A 19,777-nucleotide genomic window follows, 5' to 3' on the forward strand; every position below is an offset into this window, starting at 1 on the left:
CGTCTGTTTCTACCCATCTGCTGTTGGGTTGAAAGCACAGCTTTCATCATGTTTCTTTCCATCTTAAGAGAAGTGTTTCTCTGCTACCACTGCAACCACCCACTTGCCTTCCCTGCCCAGCCTCGTGGCCCCTTATGCCACCCATGTACTGGTTCTAAACACAGGGGTGTCTTATGTTCTCAGTGCTTTTTATCCATTCCTGCCAGCTCAAATACTCAAAGTGTCCCAGTGGTCCTAGGCCTTGATAAGATTTATTGGCCACGTTCTCATCTGCTATCCCTTAGCAGCCCCTGTCCTGCTCCAGAAAGTTCTGTAATACTAGGACAGACATATAATAGCAGCCCCTATCTTGGGATCAGTCTTCTTACTTTAATTATTCTGCTGAATGGACATCCCCTTTTCCTGCGCCCTTCCTTCTGTTACCTTCCTGTTTTCTCATGCCCCGATTCAATTTCTGGTGCCTAAACTTGATCTTAAAGTGTAAACTCATAAATGACTCTTTTGTCCACCCTCGACTTTAACTCTCAAGCTATTTACCCTGAATGAGTCTGAGCTCTGTTCGGCTTATACCTGTGAACACTGATCCCATCTCTCCTACTCTAAGTTTTAGTTGTATCAGCTCTGCCCTGGGTGCTCCCAGGATAGGAGAGCCACTTACCCTCTCCAGCCTCATCTCCTCTGATTTCTAGTTCTTGTGTGTGGGTCTCCACTGAGGAAGGCAGCTCTGTGACAGCTTGCCATGTGGCTCTCTAAGTCCTGCTCAGTCAAGTTCATAGCTTCTTCACAAACTGATAGATGTGAGTCTTGTCTCTTCAACTTTATGGCAGACTTGTGGAGGATGGGTATCTTTATAACCTGTAAGTTCTACCAGACCTAGAGTGTTACTAAACTACTTTTAAAAATCTTTATTGACTGTTTGTTCATAGTAATGTTTATAATGAATATGCCTATTTCTTTAATAAATATATTTAAAATTTGAAATTATTGCTTTTTTTGAAGAGTGATTTTTGGTTTTGATGGATGATAGGGGCCTCAATTTATGCCAAATTTACAGAAATTCTGCTCAATTTATACTGAACTTCTGCACATCAAATTTAGTATGAAACAGAGGCTTTGTATTCAAAGGATGGAATGTTGATTAAAAAACCTTTTTGCATACATAATCATTATAGAATTTGAAGGGGAAAATCTTACAAAGCTTGTCAGATTGCCTCTCAGATTTCTTTCTTTTGTTCCCTAATTTTGCCTTGTAACAATATCATCTCCATCTCCATATGCTTCTAAAACATATTAATTCAACAGCAAACTTCATATTATCAGACATATTAATAATTTAAAATGTGCTACAACTTAAATTCACTGTGCCAGCTCAGCATTCCTAATTCATGTTACCTTCATTGTTTGAATGATGGTACAGATTTATTGGACCAGAGAATAAGAAAATCCAAATTCTCTAGAATCTGTTTCTTACAAGGAATGGCTGACACAGTGGGAGGTATCTTGCTGTTTAAACCTGAACACTGAGACCTTTCTCTCTCTCCCTCTCCCCCGCCCTCCACTCTTGTTCTTTCTTTCCTTCTCTTTTTCTCTCCCTCCCTCCTCCCACCATGACGAGAGGATGAACAATTTATTTTGATGGAAGAATTGAAGTAAAGCAGTATAGTCCAAATTGGCTGGAGATCCATGATTGTTTGGGCTAGAGAAATTCACTCTTTTATTCCTGGTGTTAGAAAACGAGTGACACATAATAGGCACACAATTTGTTTAATGCACAACTAAATTGTATTATAAGCAAAGTTAAGTTTCAATATGCTTATTAAATGTTTAATACAAGAAAAGCTTTATTCCCATTGATTCAGGGTGTAGTAATGGATAAATCATCATTTTATTGCTCTACCTTGATGAGGCCTCTAAGTTTCCCACTGTTTGTCACTTATGATAGCAATAACAATAACAGAAGTGGCATCTAGCATTTATATACTGCTTTTCATCAGTCAATAAAATTTATTAAAATGTATACATGTATGTTCTCATTTATCCTCGGAACAAATTTGAGTGATAGGTAGAAGAGATTCCAACAAATGGGGGTTCTCTTCCTTCTTTCACTCCTGGAGATTGGCCACCTACACCAGGAATGACAGATACAATTCTTTGATTAGTGAGGAAACTAAAAATAGAAAGAATATGTTATAGGCCAAAAGCCACACATCAAGTTTGTAACAAATATAGACCCAAATCACAGATACTCTGACATTTTTTTCACTTTAAATTTATTGTAGATTTAACTGCCTTTACATCTCATTCAGTAATTTCCCTGCAATGTCACTGAAATGCAGTGATGGATGTATATTTAAAATTACTATAAAGCCAATGTTGGATGAAATAAAGAAGTGCAATATATAATAGATAAGAAAATACTATTTTTCAAAGCCAAAGATTATCTTATTTTTATCAGTATTTTGAAAATATTTATTCATTTCCTTAGATAAAAGACTGTATGTGATTTGGAATACAAGGAATAAGATTTGGTTGTGATTTATAAATCTCTTTTGTTTTCATTCCTTTTATGAATCTGTAGGAATAGGTGAAGATGTCCCTTTTGAACTGTTTTTTTTTAACTTGGTTTTTGAAAGACTTGTTTGTTTTTCATTTTTTTTTTTTTTTTTTTGCTCTTTCAAATAACTAACAGCATAATTAGTATACTATGGTGTTACGGGAATAAATTGTGAAAAAATAAGAATTTAGGATAGTTTACTTGAAAGATTGTATGAATATGTTTTTTGTACTTACTGATCTATTACCTACTTGGAGGATTTAATTTCACAATGTGAGATATTTTAAAAATACTTGAGTTTTGTTCTGGAAATTTTCAAGTTAACAAAAGGAAAAAGAACTTACTGTTTAAAGAGACCCTTAAAATTGTACCTTATAGAAAGCCCTAATTTGAGGTATAAAATGATCAGTTTCATTTTGAGATTTTTGGCTAAGACTTTACTTGGTTTAAGAATGCTTTTTCAGAACTGGGGATTTAGAAGTGCCTGCAACTTGACAAAAACAACCTGGCTACACTATTCTGATGGTTTTGAATATTTCTTTGGTAATTCGGAGAGTATAAGAAATACTTTGCTAAGTTAGATCTATGGTGCAGCCAGCCCAGCGATCTGTCCCGCATGTTGTGGGCTGTATGGGGCACGGTGCCTGCCCACTATAATATTGGTGTCAGACGGTTAGTCTATTTCAGACAGCCTTAGGTCTCCTTAGGTCCCTAGGATTTGCATGTTTATCATCAGTTCTGTTGGAGAAATGATCCATATAAGCTAACATCTATTAAGTTTATAATAGCCTGTTATTTGCCTTAGAAATGTCTTCTAAATTATTAGGCCTTCTTCTAGAGCTAGTATTTGACGATTTGGCACGCATATTTGCCTTATCTACATGTAGTTTTCATATGCTTAGAATAATTAATTCTTAAATTTAAAAAATATTTGACTAGCCAAAACTTGGTGGTCCTTAGGGGAGGTGATGAGTGTTTAAGTGATGATATATAAGCAGAGTGGTTCCTGAATTGTTTTTACTGATCAGTACTTGGTATTATCACACTTGATAATACTTGGCTCATATCAAGGAGGGGGAGCAGGGGGAGGCACACAATTGTGTTTATAAGGATGTCATGGAAGATGACAGCCATATATAGTGTCCCTTTTATGAAAACCTGTCAGAATAATTTTTCTTACTTTCGTGCCAGGAAAATTAATAAAGTATCTTAGAACTGATCCTGTTTTCCTCTTTGCTTTGGTTGTAGGAAGTTTAGCACCAAGTTTGTAGTTTGTAATTCATGTTTAACTCATGTTTAATGGTTATCTTTTGGGAAACACTTTGTGTACTGACTTGATTTTAACCTGATTATCTTTAATCTCCATTTGACAGTCCATTAAGACTGCATGTACTTGTGGAATGCCACCTGGCGCTAGGCACTGTGCGCGATGTGATAGATACAGTGATAAGCTCTGAGTGACACAGCCCCTGGCCTCACGGAGTTTATAATCTTTTGGGGAAAAGAAACATTATCATACAAATAAATGTTAAAATGAAATTGTGACAAGTACGATGAAAGAATGTTACATGACACTGTAAGACTCTATAATGGGATTTGTTCTAGTTTCTCTATTTTTATATATGTTATATTCTTATAGTAACAGACACACATACAGAAATTACACACACAAATGTACCTATATATTATTTTGTAATATACTTTTATACTAATATTTTCTTATAAAAACCCTTCTCCAATATGGTTAAATAGCTAATTATTATTCTTTTATATGGACGTACCACAATTTATTTTCTTAATCCCTTATTGGGCATTTAGCTTATTTATAATCATTCACTATTATAAACAAAATATTGTTTTAATTTTAATTTCTTTGAAAACTAAGGTTTTCTAATGGGCTATGTATTGGCAAGAAAATAATTCATCCTACTCCCCACGCTCAAGAAGTTTGGATAGAGTCCTGGTTTAATTAGTCAAAGATAGAAGATCTTATTCATAGTAGAAAAAGCCGGAGCAAATGCGGCATAGCCCACAACTGCTAGTCACTCTGTCTGCTTGGGGAAGCTTCTTGCCTAGTCTGGGAAATTCAATTCATGCTGTAGCGTTGTGGTCTTATAATTGAGGCTAGCCTCCTATTATGAAGCACTCATAGTCTATGTGTTTTCATTTAAGGAAATATTTACAACTGTTTGTTTCTTAGTTCAAACTCAACAGCAAAGACCATATCCCTTATGGGGTGGGGAGCAGAGGACAAAGCAATTAGTGTCCAGGAATGACTGTGCCCGAACAATGTCTGTTACAGTCTTCCCATGTTCTGGAACACCCATATATCTGCATTTACTAATGAGGCTGAATAGGTATCACAGACTTATCAACCAGTGGTTTTTCTTTATGAATTTCTTGTTCACATCCTTTGCCAAGTTTTCTTTGGGTCAAATTTGTCATTTTGCTTTTTTTATATCAAGAATATTTTCACATATGTTGCAAACATTTAATTCAGTTTCTCTTTGCTTTTTAATTGGCTTGTGATACTTTTAGCATAGTGATTAAGAGCATGGACTTTGAGACAGATCTTTGTCTCAAATCCTGTTCAGTGACTTACTAGCTGTGGACTTTAGTCTGGTAGCATAAAATCTTTAAAGCTTATAGGTATTGTTGTGGTTGTTTTTGTTTTTATCTCTGAAAAGAGTAGATGCAGGAATAAATTGAATAATGCATGTTCACTGTAGAGACTTGAGAAAACACAAATAACTCTAAAATAAAAACATTAAAATTACTCACAATGCCTCTACCCATTTTTTGCATTTTTGTGTGTGTGTGTGTGTGTGTGTGTGTGTATATATATATATGTGCAATTTTGTGTCATATTAATAGGAATAACAGTGTAATATAATTTTGTGATAAGTTCTCCTGTAGTGTGTTACAAATGTCTTTCTTGGTTAATACATATGCCTACTTTATTATTTCTTTTTTTTGTTTGTTTTTTTGAGACAAAGTCTCACTCTGTTGCCCAGGCTAGAATGAGTGCCGTGGCATCAATCTAGCTCACAGCAACCTCAAACTCCTGGGCTCCAACGATCCTCCTGCCTCAGCCTCCCAAGTAGCTGGGACTACAGGCATGCGCCACCATGCCCAGCTAATTTTTTCTATATATATTTTTAGTTGGCCAGTTCATTTCTTTCTATTTTTAGTAGAGACGGGGGTCTCACTCTTGCTCAGGCTGGTCTCAAACTCCTGACCTCGAGCGATCCACCTGCCTCGGCCTCCCAGAGTGCTAGGATTACAGGCGTGAGCCACCGCGCCCGGCCCGGGAAATGTCCTTTTTAATTACATTTATATAATAATTTATCTTACCTCTGTCTGGAACATTCTTCCTCTTTCTTTTCACCTGTTTAATTATTACACATCTTTAGATCTCAGCTGAAGGGTTGTTACTGTAGGAAAGCCTTCTGTGGTAACACACGGACAAGGTCACATTCCACATTTTAAGCTTTCTTAACACTTTCTTTGTAGCACTTGTCATAGCTGCAGTTTCACAATTGTTTGTGGAATTATTTAAATGTTTCTTCCACAACCCCCTCCCCCACCACATAGGCAGGGACTTTACATAATTTTGCTCATTATTGTATCCTACCACCTAGCACATATTAAATAGTCAATAAGTTTTTTAAATGATTTTTTAAGTTTTTAAATAAATAAATGAATGAATGAACTGCCACAAAAACCACACACCAAGTTCTTGCACCTATGCACATACATATTTATTCCCCTTCAAGGTGATGTGTTCTGTATTATCGGTCTTTTTGTCTGTTTTGCTGTCAGTCCCACACAGAATTGATAACTGTACTTTAAATAAACATTTTAGTACCCCTTAGGTTATGATAGTTTCCCATATACTCCCTACAATAATAATTCATCATAGTTTTAAAAATTTCTCAACTTTTCTCATACACATATCTTCCAATTGAATTTTATAATCATTTGCCAAGTTCATAAAAATCTCATTGTATATTTATAAGTGTGTATGTGTTCACACACATGTGTATGTGTGTGTATTGGAAGGAATTGTTTTAAATTTATAAATTAATCTGGAGAGAGTTTGTATATTTGTAATAATATATTGTCTTCTTATTTAGCAATTTGCTGTGTGGCTTTTATTTTCTTGAATGCTTTTTATTTCCCTTAGTTAATTTTTAAATTTCATTGATAATAGAACCTAGACATTCGTGTTAGGATTTTTCTTAGACATTTTTGTGTAGAAAATCATTCACATAGCAGGCTTGAATTTGCTATCTTTAGAAGGATCTGCTTATAGGGTTGGCTGGTCTTTGGCTGGCATCTGAGAAGTTGGCTTTTGAAATGTTCCTTGTGGTACTAAGTGATAGGTAATTTGGTGTGCCAGAGGTAGTGAATTTCATTATGCCAGCCTGTCTGCCTAGACTTTTTTTTTTTTAACAATGTAATTTATAGTAAACGCTTTTCTTCTTGGGTGTTTTAATGATTTGGGCTGATCATGCAAGCAGAGAGTGTCTGTGTAACCAGTCTCCCCAAAATCCTTGAACTCTGAGTCTTAAGGGGTTTCACTAGGCAGAGACGCTACACACATTACTGCATTTCCCTGCTGGAGAACATTGGAAACTTACACATGGATTTCTTCAGATGCCACTTGATGTGTCTTTATCTCTTATTATTAACACATTTAGTTTTCAGTTAGATCTCTTAGCTTTTCCTAATAGTCCCAATGTCATCTCCAAATAATTCTTTTAATTTTTTAAATAATGTTTATTCTTCACATTTATTATTCTTGTCATATTACTTTGATTAGGTCTTCCAGAACAATATTGAAAAATGTAATTGACTTCAGGAACTTTAATATAATTGTGATCATGTTTTACATTAGATATGTTTTTTATTGTATTTAGTTTGATATTCTTTATCATATTGAGAATATATCCCTCAGCACCTAGTTTATTTAGAGTTTCATCAGAAGCACATGATATGTTTTATTAAATGTCTTTTTTGGTGTCTGTTTAGCTTGCCCAATTCTTTTTTGGTTCTTTATTAATGTAATAAATTGTTACATGTATTTTAAGAACCTAATTTAAAAAGAGTCATATATAGGAATGTATCCTGAAGATAAAAAAAAAATCCATATTATTTTAAATGATTTTAAAGTCTTGCTTTGGGAAAGAAGATTAACTTAAGTAGTATTGCTTACAGCAATTTATTGCCACTTAAATACTAGAGGTTAATGGAAGGATGCAAGATGTGTCCATTTTGTTATATTATAGAGGATAAAATAATAAATAGAAATATTGAGATTGCTCAGAATTTTCTTAAGGGACATTCACAATGAAGTAATCTGTATTTGACATCTATTTGCTAAAATGTATATGTTTTGAATTTTAGCAACACACACACATAGCCGTGAATGTGTATATACTACAAATCAATGTATTTTGGGTACACAAAAAGCCTATTCCATTCAGACAAGTTTTTTTTGAAGCATCAACATCTGCTTCCAGCTCTTTTACCTTTACTTTCAATGTAATATGATGAAATAAACTATTTATGTATTTTACGTAATTGTCACCATGTCCAAACTGGTGATACTCGAATGTTAAATAATACTGACAGCATGAGATAGCAAGATATCATAAATTGATTCTCATCTTATTTCCTCTATAATTGGTCGTGATCATTACAAATGATTTCATTTTGCTAGTGTTTACTTCCTGTATTCTATAACCATATTACTAAAATGTTATCAGGATTTAAAGTTTATGGTTAAAATAGAGAAAAATGTTAATTTTAAACGTATAGGTTTTAAAAAATGACTATATTACTAACTACACTGTCATACTTACTACTGAAATATTTTTACATCTATGAGTAGCATAGTCCTTATAAAAAGATTAAATATTTTCCTACAAAGAAGGGCACATATAAGTAAATAAACATAAATTATAAAATTTAATTGAAATTCAGTTAATATGTTTTTCTTCAATTTTTTTTTCATATGGGAGATAACATTTTTGGCTTAGTAAAAATGTCTTTTCTCTCCTTTACTCCCTCCATCTTTCTATCTGATACTGTGGCAAAAGGCAGCCTTTTGAAAACAGATGAAGAAAATGCTACCATAAAAGCATATTTTCCCGATTGCCATCAACCATACATACCTGGCAGTCAATTTTCTTGGTAGAATGTTTGATTACTATAAAGAGGAGACAGGTTAAAAAGGAGAAGACATGGCTCCTGTCCTCAAGCACCATATAGACCAGCAGGGAACTGGACACACAAACACTTTTCATGCTACGATGATTTCTTTTAGGGCTATGCAAAGTAGGTGAAAGCCTAGGGGGTCTATTTAACTTGGCATGGGTGCCAAGTAAAGGTGTGATAGAGGCTGACATACCTGAATTTAAGCACCGCTCCCATCCCCTCCTCTGGTAACTAGCTCCACTAAACCTATATAACATTATCTTCTAGTATGTCTGTATTAGGGTTCTCTAGAGAAACAGAACCAATGGAGTGTGTGCATGTGTGTGTATGCAAATGTACACACATGGTTAAGGAACCTGAGTTTTGGGGAAGATATTTATAAGGTTGAATCAACAAAAATTGGTCAATATCAGGGAAGGAGAAACTGGAGCAGAGGAAAAGTTAAGAGACAATTAATATGTAGAGGGCATGAGGGAAAGGGGAGAATTCATTGTGACTCTGAAGTTTCTAGGTTGCAAGATGGAGTAAGTGGATCAGGCATGGAAGTTGAGTTGTGTATGTGCTGCGTTTGAGATGCCTGGGGAGCAATTGGGAGTGCAGATCTGTGGAGTGGAGAAGCCACCTAGGTGAGGGGAAATGTGTGGTCCTCAGCCTGGAGCCTGCAGTGCAGCCAGGTGAGGAGAGGAGACCATCTGGGGAGAACATGTAATGTTATAAGAAGCCATAAGAATGTCCACATTCCTTGCCCTATAAATATATTTGATTGCCTGATTAGTTGAATTAGTCATGGGCCCTAGGAGAAGCAAAAGAGATAGGAACATGTTATTGAGACATCTACAATATTCCATTGAAGTTCTCAAAAGCAAATTGTCAGATGTTAAGGCAGATCACTAAAATGGAATTCTTTATGTAAAACTGCATGACTAAACAAGTGAACTTACCTATTTGATCCTTGGTTCTCATTTCTAGACAACCCACTACATCCACTCTTGCCTCACCATCTAAGGAGATCTCTACATAGCAGCCATAGAGATCTTTTTGTCACCTAAATATGATGTCGATCTCTGTGCAAAATCTTGCCTCTTTCCTTGGCCCCTACCAAACTCTCTTACCTCATCTATGTCTCTCCTCTTCACTCACTAAGCTCCTGCGAAGGAATCTTCCTTGTGTTCTTGCCTTAGGGCCTATGTATGTGGTAGTTACTCAATAAATATTTATTAAATTAATGAATGACTCTGCCTTGTAGATTTGTAGTGAGATGTAAATGTTAACAAGTATATGAAGAGCCTAGCAATGTGTCTGGTGCATTGGACATGTGCAATACATTTCACTTTTGACTGTTTTGCCCTTGTGTTTTTCTCAATCTATAACCCCGATGTTTTTCTGTCTTCTTTGTTCCAGTCTACCTTCTGAACACTTCCCATCCAGCCGATTTACTGTTTTTGGCTTCTTCATTCCTATAGGCTACAGGCCACGTGTGTTGACATTTCTTCTCTCTTCACTTGGCACTGACTTCATCCAGTTCCCCAGGATTTCTCCTACATGTCCTCTCCTGAGTAACCCTACTTCTTATTTCACTTAAATAACTATATATGGATTCCTGGTCCCAAGGACACTGCTCATAGACTTCCTACTGGAAATTCCCAGGAGAATGAGAATCCTCTGGAGACTTGTTCACAGACTTACCAAGGGACTCTTACTCATAAAGTACTATCACGATCACACCATTATTACATGGATTTGGAATCAGCACTCCATAAATTGTAGCCAACGCTGGTGGAACACCAGCTCTGGATCAGGCAATGTTCTAAGCAGTTTACTTATATTGCCGCACTTTATGAGTTTGGTTTTATTAGTATTCCTGTTATATACTTACTGACTTGCCTAAAGTCATGCTGCTACTGATTTGCAAGTTAGGATTTAAGCCCAGGTGGTCTAATTTCAGATCCCTGCCCTTAACGATGCTTTTATATTCAGTTGTGCCTCAGTGGCAATTTCAGGGTCAGAGAGTTAACTTTTATTGTTTAGTGTGTTTGATTCTGGATTTAAAAAATAATATGCAATTATAGTTTAAAAAAATTCAAACAATTCCTTCCTATCGTTTCTACCCTACCACTTCAAGTTTCATTTCCCTTAAGGCAACTACTGTTAAAATATTTTCAGAACTTTTTTCATAAGATTTTTTTTAGAACGTCTTAGTGTGTTTGTGATCTTCCTTTCAGCTGTTTGTCTTCTGGAAAGCCAGCTTATTCCTAGTTAGTTGGTGAAAGTTTTAAATACAAATGGTTCAAACGCAAATCAGTCTCTCTCTCTGTCTACACACGCACATACATACACACACACACACACACACACACGTTATCAGAGTTGTCTACAACTCTGTATTATATTGTTGTTTTTAAGTATAAGTTGGTTTGACTCCAAAAGATGGGAGTTCCACTTATGTCCAAGGCAGACTTCTGAAATTAATTAAATTCTTATTATTTGGGACCCATTTACATGAATTTCTGCCTGAAGGAAACCTACTTTTATGTGAAAACTCCAGGCTGATGAATTCTTTAAGTTGCCAGGACCAAAACTGTTATTTGACAATTCATCTATGTCTGTATCACCTTGATGCTCAGAGACAAATGAACCAACAGCCATTCCTGGCTAAGAAAATGGGTTTTTGAGACACCTTTTAATGCATGGCTTTATGGACTGAATAAACAAATGTTTTCTGAACAATGTGAAGAGAGTTCTGTTTCTAGATCCTTATATTTTCTGTATTCCTCCCTTCCTGAAGAAGAGCTTTGTGATTTTTAATCGGGAATGCAAAAATGCCTCTATGGAAATGGCCGTACTTTTCAGCATGTAGTGGAACATTTTCCTAAAAAGTGAGGTCACCAGAAGCACAGAGCAGAGAAATCCCAGATGGCACTAATATTTGATTTCATTTTTAGCACGCTCATATTCAGCAGATGGATTGGAAGGCTGACCTCTCTGACACTTCTGCATCACTGCCTGCTACTCCAATTGCCTTTGAGAATGTTTTTTCATAAGGCTTCTCCTGGTACCCCAGAGATTGATGCCTGGCTGCCCGCCTGTGTTATGCTTCATTACTCCAGGGTTTTGTGTGGTGGAGGGTTGCTGTATTTTATAAAAGGGGAAACCCTAGCTCATCAGTATCTCACACATTTCCTACAATCTTTGGAATTGTGCTTAACATCTTGGAGTGCATCATCTTAGCTTTCTAGGTGTACCTGTTTCCGTTTTTGACTTTTCCTATTCTAATTTTTCTGTGACATGGCTAAATCAAGAATAATGGAAAATATTCACTAGAAATGGCTAATTTAACTGTTTCCAACATACCTACTAAATATAAAAATCTAATTATCTTAATGTGATTGTTGCTGATTTCCTCCTCGAACTCTATCGTCAGAGCTAAGAGCATGGACCCGGTGGGATCCTGCCATTTCCTTTACTTTAACAGTAAGCTTTGCTTTAGAGTAAGCCATAGCTTCCTTGTTGGTTACCTAGTAATATTGTTAGGGCCAGTTAGGATTGGGGTGAAGATTAAATGAGGTAATGAATGTCACGTGGTTGTCACAGTATCTGGCACAAAGTAAATGTGCAGTGAATGTTAGTTGGGGTGTGTATAACAACTTTCTGTTGTATATGTGTATGATATAAATACAATACAAAATATGAATGATAAAACAATTTTGTTTTTTATTTGGATTGTGAAGACAGTGAATTATTTGTTAAGGAAGATGTTTTTTAATGATTATCCTGATGCTTTGTTTCAAAAGTTGCTATAAAATTATTTTATTTCCCAGGCCGGGCGCGGTGGCTCACGCCTGTAATCCTAGCACTCTGGGAGGCCGAGGCGGGTGGATCGCTCAAGGTCAGGAGTTCGAGACCAGCCTGAGCGAGACCCCGTCTCTACTAAAAATAGAAAGACATTATATGGACAACTAAAAATCTATATAGAAAAAATTAGCCGGGCATAGTGGCGCATGCCTGTAGTCCCAGCTACTCGGGAGGCTGAGGCAGTAGGATCGCTTAAGCCTAGGAGTCTGAGGTTGCTGTGAGCTAAGCTGACGCCACGGCACTCACTCTAGCCTGGGCAACAAAGTGAGACTCTGTCTCAACAAAAAAAAAAAAAAAAAAAAAAAAAAAAAAAAAAAAAAATAAAATTATTTTATTTCTTTTTGTAACCATCACATAATCCACACACCTATTTAGAGATGAACTCTGGGAATGCAGCGGAGTTCCCCTCCCGCACCAGCTAGTTTATATTTCTGTGATGTGGCTACAGAAAAGAAACTGTCACACAGCATGAAGATCCAGCACGTTTTGTTTTTTTCCAGGCAGGTTGACCTATGTGGCCATTCTATAAGGTTCTCTGGGAACGCTCAATCCTCGGGAGGATTATGTTGCTTGTGTCTTTCCATGTTGCTGGTTCCCACACAATCAGATTTTGGTGCATATTAATGCATAGCATACTTTTGGGTTAGGAAACATTGTATATTTAGCCCTTTTGTCCAAATTTGAGCCCTACCTAATGTAATTTTGATGAATTTGGGTTTTAGATGACGATGCTGCTGCTTTGTTGTGAAACTTTCTCTAGGAAGTTATTTTTTTTTTTTCCTTTTTATAGATCTAACATAAGGCCAGACTATGCTGACTCCAATTTCCATGACTTCAAGATGTACACCTTCACTCGAGTTACGTCCTGCAAAGTCTGCCAGATGCTCCTGAGGTAAGCTTGCTCAGTCCTGTGTTTCAGTTTAAAGGAACTGGTATAATTGCTAAGTGTTCCAGACTTTTCTAGCTGAAATGTTCTGAAGTGGGGATATTGCCCTAAGAGTTCGGATCCGTCAGATCCTTGCTAAGCGGTCTATCTGGACAGTCCCTTTGGAAGCTCCGGCACAGGCCTCTTCCTCTACCGAGGTGTACTTTAAATAGCACTGTTGATACCTTTTCTTTCCCTTCTTGCACTAATGATTTCATATAGGTGGAATTAGCACATTTTGATATATCACTCTCTAATTTTACCTTTCAGAGGAACATTTTATCAAGGCTATTTATGTTTTAAGTGTGGCGCAAGAGCACACAAAGAATGTTTGGGAAGAGTAGACAATTGTGGAAGAGTTAATTCTGGTGGTAAGTCAAGTTTATTGTTGTGATTCTGTTTTTAATGAGGACATAAAATTTTCTGAACATAATTAAGGCCTAATTTACTCTTAATATGTGTTTATTGTAACATATCTGCTTTTGAAACTATCATTTATAAGCACAATTAGAAAATTGCTTAAAATTTGTGTGACTTTTGTACACGACTTTGCTTTAAATTATTTAAAATCCATGTGACTTTTATATGTACTTTGGAGGCAGAGATTGTCAAGAAGGACTCGAAGGGTTTCATGTCATTCATTTCTTAACCCCAAGCCCTAAATATATCACTAAAGCTGTACAAGTATAGGCAAAACAAATAAATGGAGTAGTGAAAACAAACAGAATATATTCTTCACGTCTGTCTTTAGTTCCCAAATTTCTTTTTTATTCTCTTAAATATTTGGCTCAGAAATACAATGGTGCCAGAAGTAAACATCACACAAACTAATCCATGAATTAATGAATCGAATACATTGTCATTTTTCAGCATTTAAAAAAGAGCATATATCCTTTGGATTTTATGTAAATATTTTCCCCGTAGTTTTTAAACATAATGCTCCATGATTGTTACATGAGGTGGTTTCTAAGACTGTTGGCGATTATGCATTCCATAGCCTTTTGGCCCTCTGCGCTCTTCTTGGGCTCTCTTCTTTCTCTTTCTTTTCTGGCCTCTTTATTCTTTCTCTTTCTTCTTTTTTCTCTTTGTCCTTTTCCCCTGAGTTTCTCTGTGTTTTTATCAATAAGACCTTTCAAAATCAGTAAAACTTTTGAACACAAGAAAGGATCTTTAACAGCTCGAGTTCCAAAGGTAGCCATGTCAACCTTTGATTTTCCCAAAGGAAAAGGTGGACACTGAATTATTTTGGATAATGTGAAGAAGAGTAAAAGAAAGAGAGAATAGTTTATTTCAGGGCTGAGTTCAGAAAAATGGGCAATTGTAGAAAAGGTGAGTCCTGTTAGAGGACTGAGATCATAGCACATTCCTCTCACTTTGCTCCTTCAATAGACATTTTTAAAGGCCTCCCCCTACCCTGCCTGGTGCCATTCTCTGTGCTAGGCTCCAGCAGCTGCAAGGAGGAAGATCCTGGCATTAGTTGAGCACCTGCACTGTGCCTGCCTTGCCTGGGTGCAACGCTAGGCATCTTTCTGCAGGTGCTGATTCAGTCTTCAGAACAGCCCTTCCCATTCAGTGATTGGGGTCAGAGTGCTTGTGCAACTTTCTCAAAGCCTGCTAAATAAACTTACATCTGTCTGAAGGTGAGAAACAGTTAACAAAGATGTAAAATGTAATAAATATACGAATTCTTATTCTTAGTCTTTAATTGTCTCCCTGATACAGTTTATCAGTTAACTTTTTGTTCTATCTTTATATATCCCATCTGTTGATCTCTTTGGGGACAACTAACATATTCTTTGATCATGGTTTTATAAATGGTAGGCTAATGTTTTTATAAATCCCATGGCCCTGTCTTGGTGAGGTGTGGTCTGTGAAGAATATAAAGCGATCTCCTAGTTGGCACAGTGGTTGTGTTCTAAAGGGAATGGTGTAGTTGAGAGTAAGCAGAGATGGTTGAAATCCTAGCTCTGCTATTTGCCAGCTACATGAACTTGGGAAATTTGCTTAAACATTGTGAGCTTTTGTTTTTTTAATCTTTAAAATTTAAATGAGAGAATTATTGCGAGGACAGTGAGATGATGTTGATGCTTACCACTGTGCTGTGCCTGGGCACAAAAGAACTCACTAATTTAATCCAAGATGTTATAATGAGAAGTCAGTTTTTTTGAAAGGCATGGCCTTTTCTACTTTTTTGTTGTTTTTATGCTCTGGTGTACTTGTGGATAGAAAAATTAATGAGCACAAGTTTTGAGGTGATACATAAGTATGACATTAAAAGGAATTACAAATTTAAACTTCTATGTTAAAAAAGTCAATAGGAAACAATTGGGAGTCCCTAGTCTAGACAAAATATCATTCTCTAAACATTGTTATACCTTTCATTATAAAGCAAGAAGGAAAAGTTTTTTTTAAACTTCCAAGTTTGTTTTTTTGAGTTTGAACACATTCCCTTGCTCTCTTAGTTCTCTGCTTTGCATCCTCTGGCTGACCTCCATTCCCCTTCTGTTTGGTACAGCTGTGCCCTTTCTTCCCCCCTCTCTCTTTATGTCCTTTACTGCTCAAGATTTTGAAGAGACCAATGACACTGAATGCTCATAGTCAGTTAGTTAGTGGTATGAAATGGCGGGAACCTGCCTGGGAGGCCTCTCTTTTTTGCCAGGATTTTCTGGGTGGCTCTTATAAATAAAAGGGCCTCGTCCTCAGGGGGAAGAGGAATCTGTTACAGCTCTATCAGCAACCTTCTGTCCCCCACTCCCAGACAGGTGCCCTGTGAAAGCTGGAAGTCATGACATCCTCTTAAACTTGCCCCTTTTTGCACTGGTATAGGTAGTAACCATGTGTAGAATATGAGTATGTGTACAGTTTGGTAGCTCTGATGTGAGTGTGGTAAAATAGGTACTATTTTGAGTTCACGGGTAAGGTAGACTTTGTGGGCTGTTTCCCAGCCTGCCAAGAATCCCAGCATTGGCTTAAGACTTGCACAGTTCTTTGTTTAGGCATCCAGTAATAATTGCTTGCAGCGGTTCACCAATGTGGTTTTCCATGATGGGCATGCTATTTGAGGAATTGTGGGTGTGAGGGAGAGCAGGAGGGAAGGACAAGCTATTTCAGGGGCTTGAGACATAGTTCATTTGAACGGAGCTTTTGTATGGAGGAAAAGGTGATATCATTTTCAGAAGAACTTGACTTTGAGGGAAAATCATTCCAACAGCCAAATTTAAAGCAAGTGGGTAGTATTGATTTAAGGCAAACTCAAATCTTTACATAATCCAGGTTCCCCCATAACATTAAATCATAGGTGGTTTGAGATTCACCCCTTCTTTACAGAGATTTATAGCAACAATGCTTAACATGGTCTAACTACTAATATATTCTCAAGAGACAATAAGAGATTCTGATTTGCTCAGTGTGAGTCAGGAGTGCACTTGTGGTCCAGGAAGCTGTGACCAGTAGGAATGGGTAAGTTGTTATAAATGATGAATAGTTGGGGTGGAGGCAGTTCCAAAGAGGGGAGCATGCAAAGATTGGTTAATGGATACAAAAGTACAACTAGATAGGAGAAATAATTTCTAGTGTTCCGTAGCACTGTAGGCTGACTATAATTAACAATTTATCATATATTTTCAAATAGCTAGAAGAGCAGATTTTGAATGTTCCCAACAGAAAGAAATGATAAATATTTGAAGTGATAGAAATGCTAATTATCCTGATTTGATTATTATACACTGTATACATGTATTGAAATATTACGCTGTACCCCACAGATAGTATAATTATGTGTTACTTAAAAGTAATAAAAGCAAAAAAAAAAAAATTTAAAAAGGGAGAGAGCATGCCATCTTCACTGAATAGCAGACAGGTTTATAGAAAGGAGAGGTCAAGTAGAGAAGAGGCACTAATTGTACAGAATGACAGAATAAGCCAGGAGCTAAACGAAGGCTGAGAATATTTCATTCTGCCTTTTAATTGCCAGATCCACTGGTCGTCACATCTCAGGCCTTATCTTACTAGACCTTTCTCTGTCATTTGGCACCATTAGCCGTTCTCCTTGACACACTCCTTTACATCCCATCACATCCCTTGTGACATCCTTTGGAGCTCTGCTTGATTTCCCTGCCTTAGCTACAGTCTACACCCCAGGTAGGTAAGGGTCCATCTCACACAAGTCTTCTTTCCTGAAGCTGGATTTGAAATTTCCATTTTCTCCTCACATATCCCCTCCCAGGTGTCTTGCAGTGACCTCAAATTTCCCATAACCAAAACCAACCTCATTAGCCATGATCACAAACTTCTCTTTTCTATTCCTTGGCTTAGTCAAAGGTCCACCATTCAAACACCCACCCAGACCTGTGTGTCAGCCTTGATTACTCCCTCTTCTTCGTCTTCATTCTCTTACCTATTTCTCCTAGCTATCCTCTTATGTCTCTCTAGAATCCACTGATAGAATATTGCTGTAGACAGAAAATCTCATTGCCTCTTGTTTGGACAGCTAGAAAAGTTTCCTTTCTGTTCTTAATCTAACTCTTTCTATAAATGGTCTCTATTACAATCAAATCTGATTACATCACTCCTTTGCTTACTATACTTTCCATTTCTCACAGAATGATGTTCAGACTTCCCAATATGGCATACAAAGCTCTGGGTCACTTTTCCAGCCCAATTTTTACCACTCCTCCCCAGCCCCCAACCCAAAACACAACTCTGTTTAACTACGCACAGGTCCCCAACCACTTTTTTTCATTTCTATTTCTGTGTATCAAAGTGTATTTTTTTTTTCTGTTTTAATGTTTTTCCTTCCCTTGTCTGGTAAACTTATAATCATTTTAAGAAACTCAATATAAATGTTGCCTCCACTTTGAAAACCTTTTCTGATACTCCCAGTGCCTGGGCTTTCTTAGTCTGTCAGTCCTCTGTGCTACGCTGGCATCTTATGTTTACTTTTATCATAGCATTTATCACATTTATTATCATGGACTCCATGTCCAGTTCTTCAATCAGACTGTAAGCCTCTCAGTGATAAGAACCATACTTTATTGATGTTTTGACCTCAAGGAAGATATGGTGGATGGATAAGTGAGTAGGTGACCAGCAAACTGATGGGCAGGTAAATGAGTAGAACGGCTGTGCCTCAGGGCTTCTGGGTCCTGTTCCACCCTTGTAGAGACTAGAGCTTGACTAGATGGTGGAAAAGTGGAATAAAAACCACATCTGAATCCCTGGCTAGTACTTTAAGAATGAAAGAAAACTAGGAAGACCTTTTACATTCCTTTCTAGTATTTGTGCAAGGAAAGGCTCGTGCTCTAAGCATTGATCATTAGGCTTTTGACAAGGGACACCTGGGTTAAGTTAACAGGTAGCAAGGAAATGAGCTAGTTCACAGAACAGCTGGTGACAAAAATACCTCTTCCTGGAGAAACCTACTCCCCGATCCTGTCAATCCCATTTTTTAGAATTCTTGCGTGGCCCTTACTATTTCCTCTCCCTGAAATATGCCCTCTTTTCTCCTTGGAGTTCCAAGGATTACCTTTTCTTTACTTCCTGTCCAAGCTCTTTGCTAATCATTAACCTCACCTTGACCACCCAGTGGTAGTCTGAATTAATTTGTTCTCTAATTAGTTTGTGTGTAGGTTTTAGTTGTTTGCCAAGGTTAGGCTGTGTTGTGATAAGTAACAAACTCCCAAATCCCAGTGACTATACCACATAAAAGTTTATTTCTCAGACATCCACTGATTTCTGTGGGTTCAGTGGCCCACCAGAGCAGCTCCCTTCTAAGCAATGGGTTGGGGATCCAGGTGGGTTCCATCTCACGACTCTGCAGACTTCACACATGGTCTCCAAGGTTGCTGATTGTTAGACCCGTGATCTGGAAGTAAGCAGTGGTATTTTTGATCACAGTCCATTGGCTAAAACCAGTCATGGCCTCAACTTAATTACTAGGGAAGCTGGACAATGTAGTGGAACATATCGATTGTTTTGCATCTGTCTCTACCAATTTTATTTCCCCTAGTAGATTATGTGCTCCTTCATATAGGAAGGAAATGTGTTTCTCATCTTTTGTGTCTACCCCTTAGTACCAAGTTCAAAGTAGGGGCTTTAACATCAAACTATTACTGCTTTTCCCCCAGCTAGGACTATTTCAACCCAAATGCAATCCTTGGTGGTGTTACAGGATGTGGCTAAATATTAATCATTAATCATTTGAAACATCTCTTGACTCTTGTTTT

The 19,777-nt window shown here is 37.1% G+C and overlaps 1 protein-coding gene across 1 annotated transcript in view; it reads left to right on the plus strand.

Moving 5' to 3' along the window:
* Window positions 1–19,777, plus strand: part of VAV3 (vav guanine nucleotide exchange factor 3) — a 363,845-nt gene that overhangs the window by 221,213 nt on the left and 122,855 nt on the right. The window contains exons 16-17 of the mRNA XM_069479072.1: window positions 13,419–13,520; window positions 13,824–13,924. Coding sequence (XP_069335173.1) covers window positions 13,419–13,520; window positions 13,824–13,924 — 203 coding nt within the window. The remainder of the gene's footprint in view (window positions 1–13,418; window positions 13,521–13,823; window positions 13,925–19,777) is intronic.

This window comes from Eulemur rufifrons, chromosome 8 (genome assembly GCF_041146395.1).
Source record: "Eulemur rufifrons isolate Redbay chromosome 8, OSU_ERuf_1, whole genome shotgun sequence".
Lineage (NCBI taxonomy): Eukaryota > Metazoa > Chordata > Mammalia > Primates > Lemuridae > Eulemur > Eulemur rufifrons.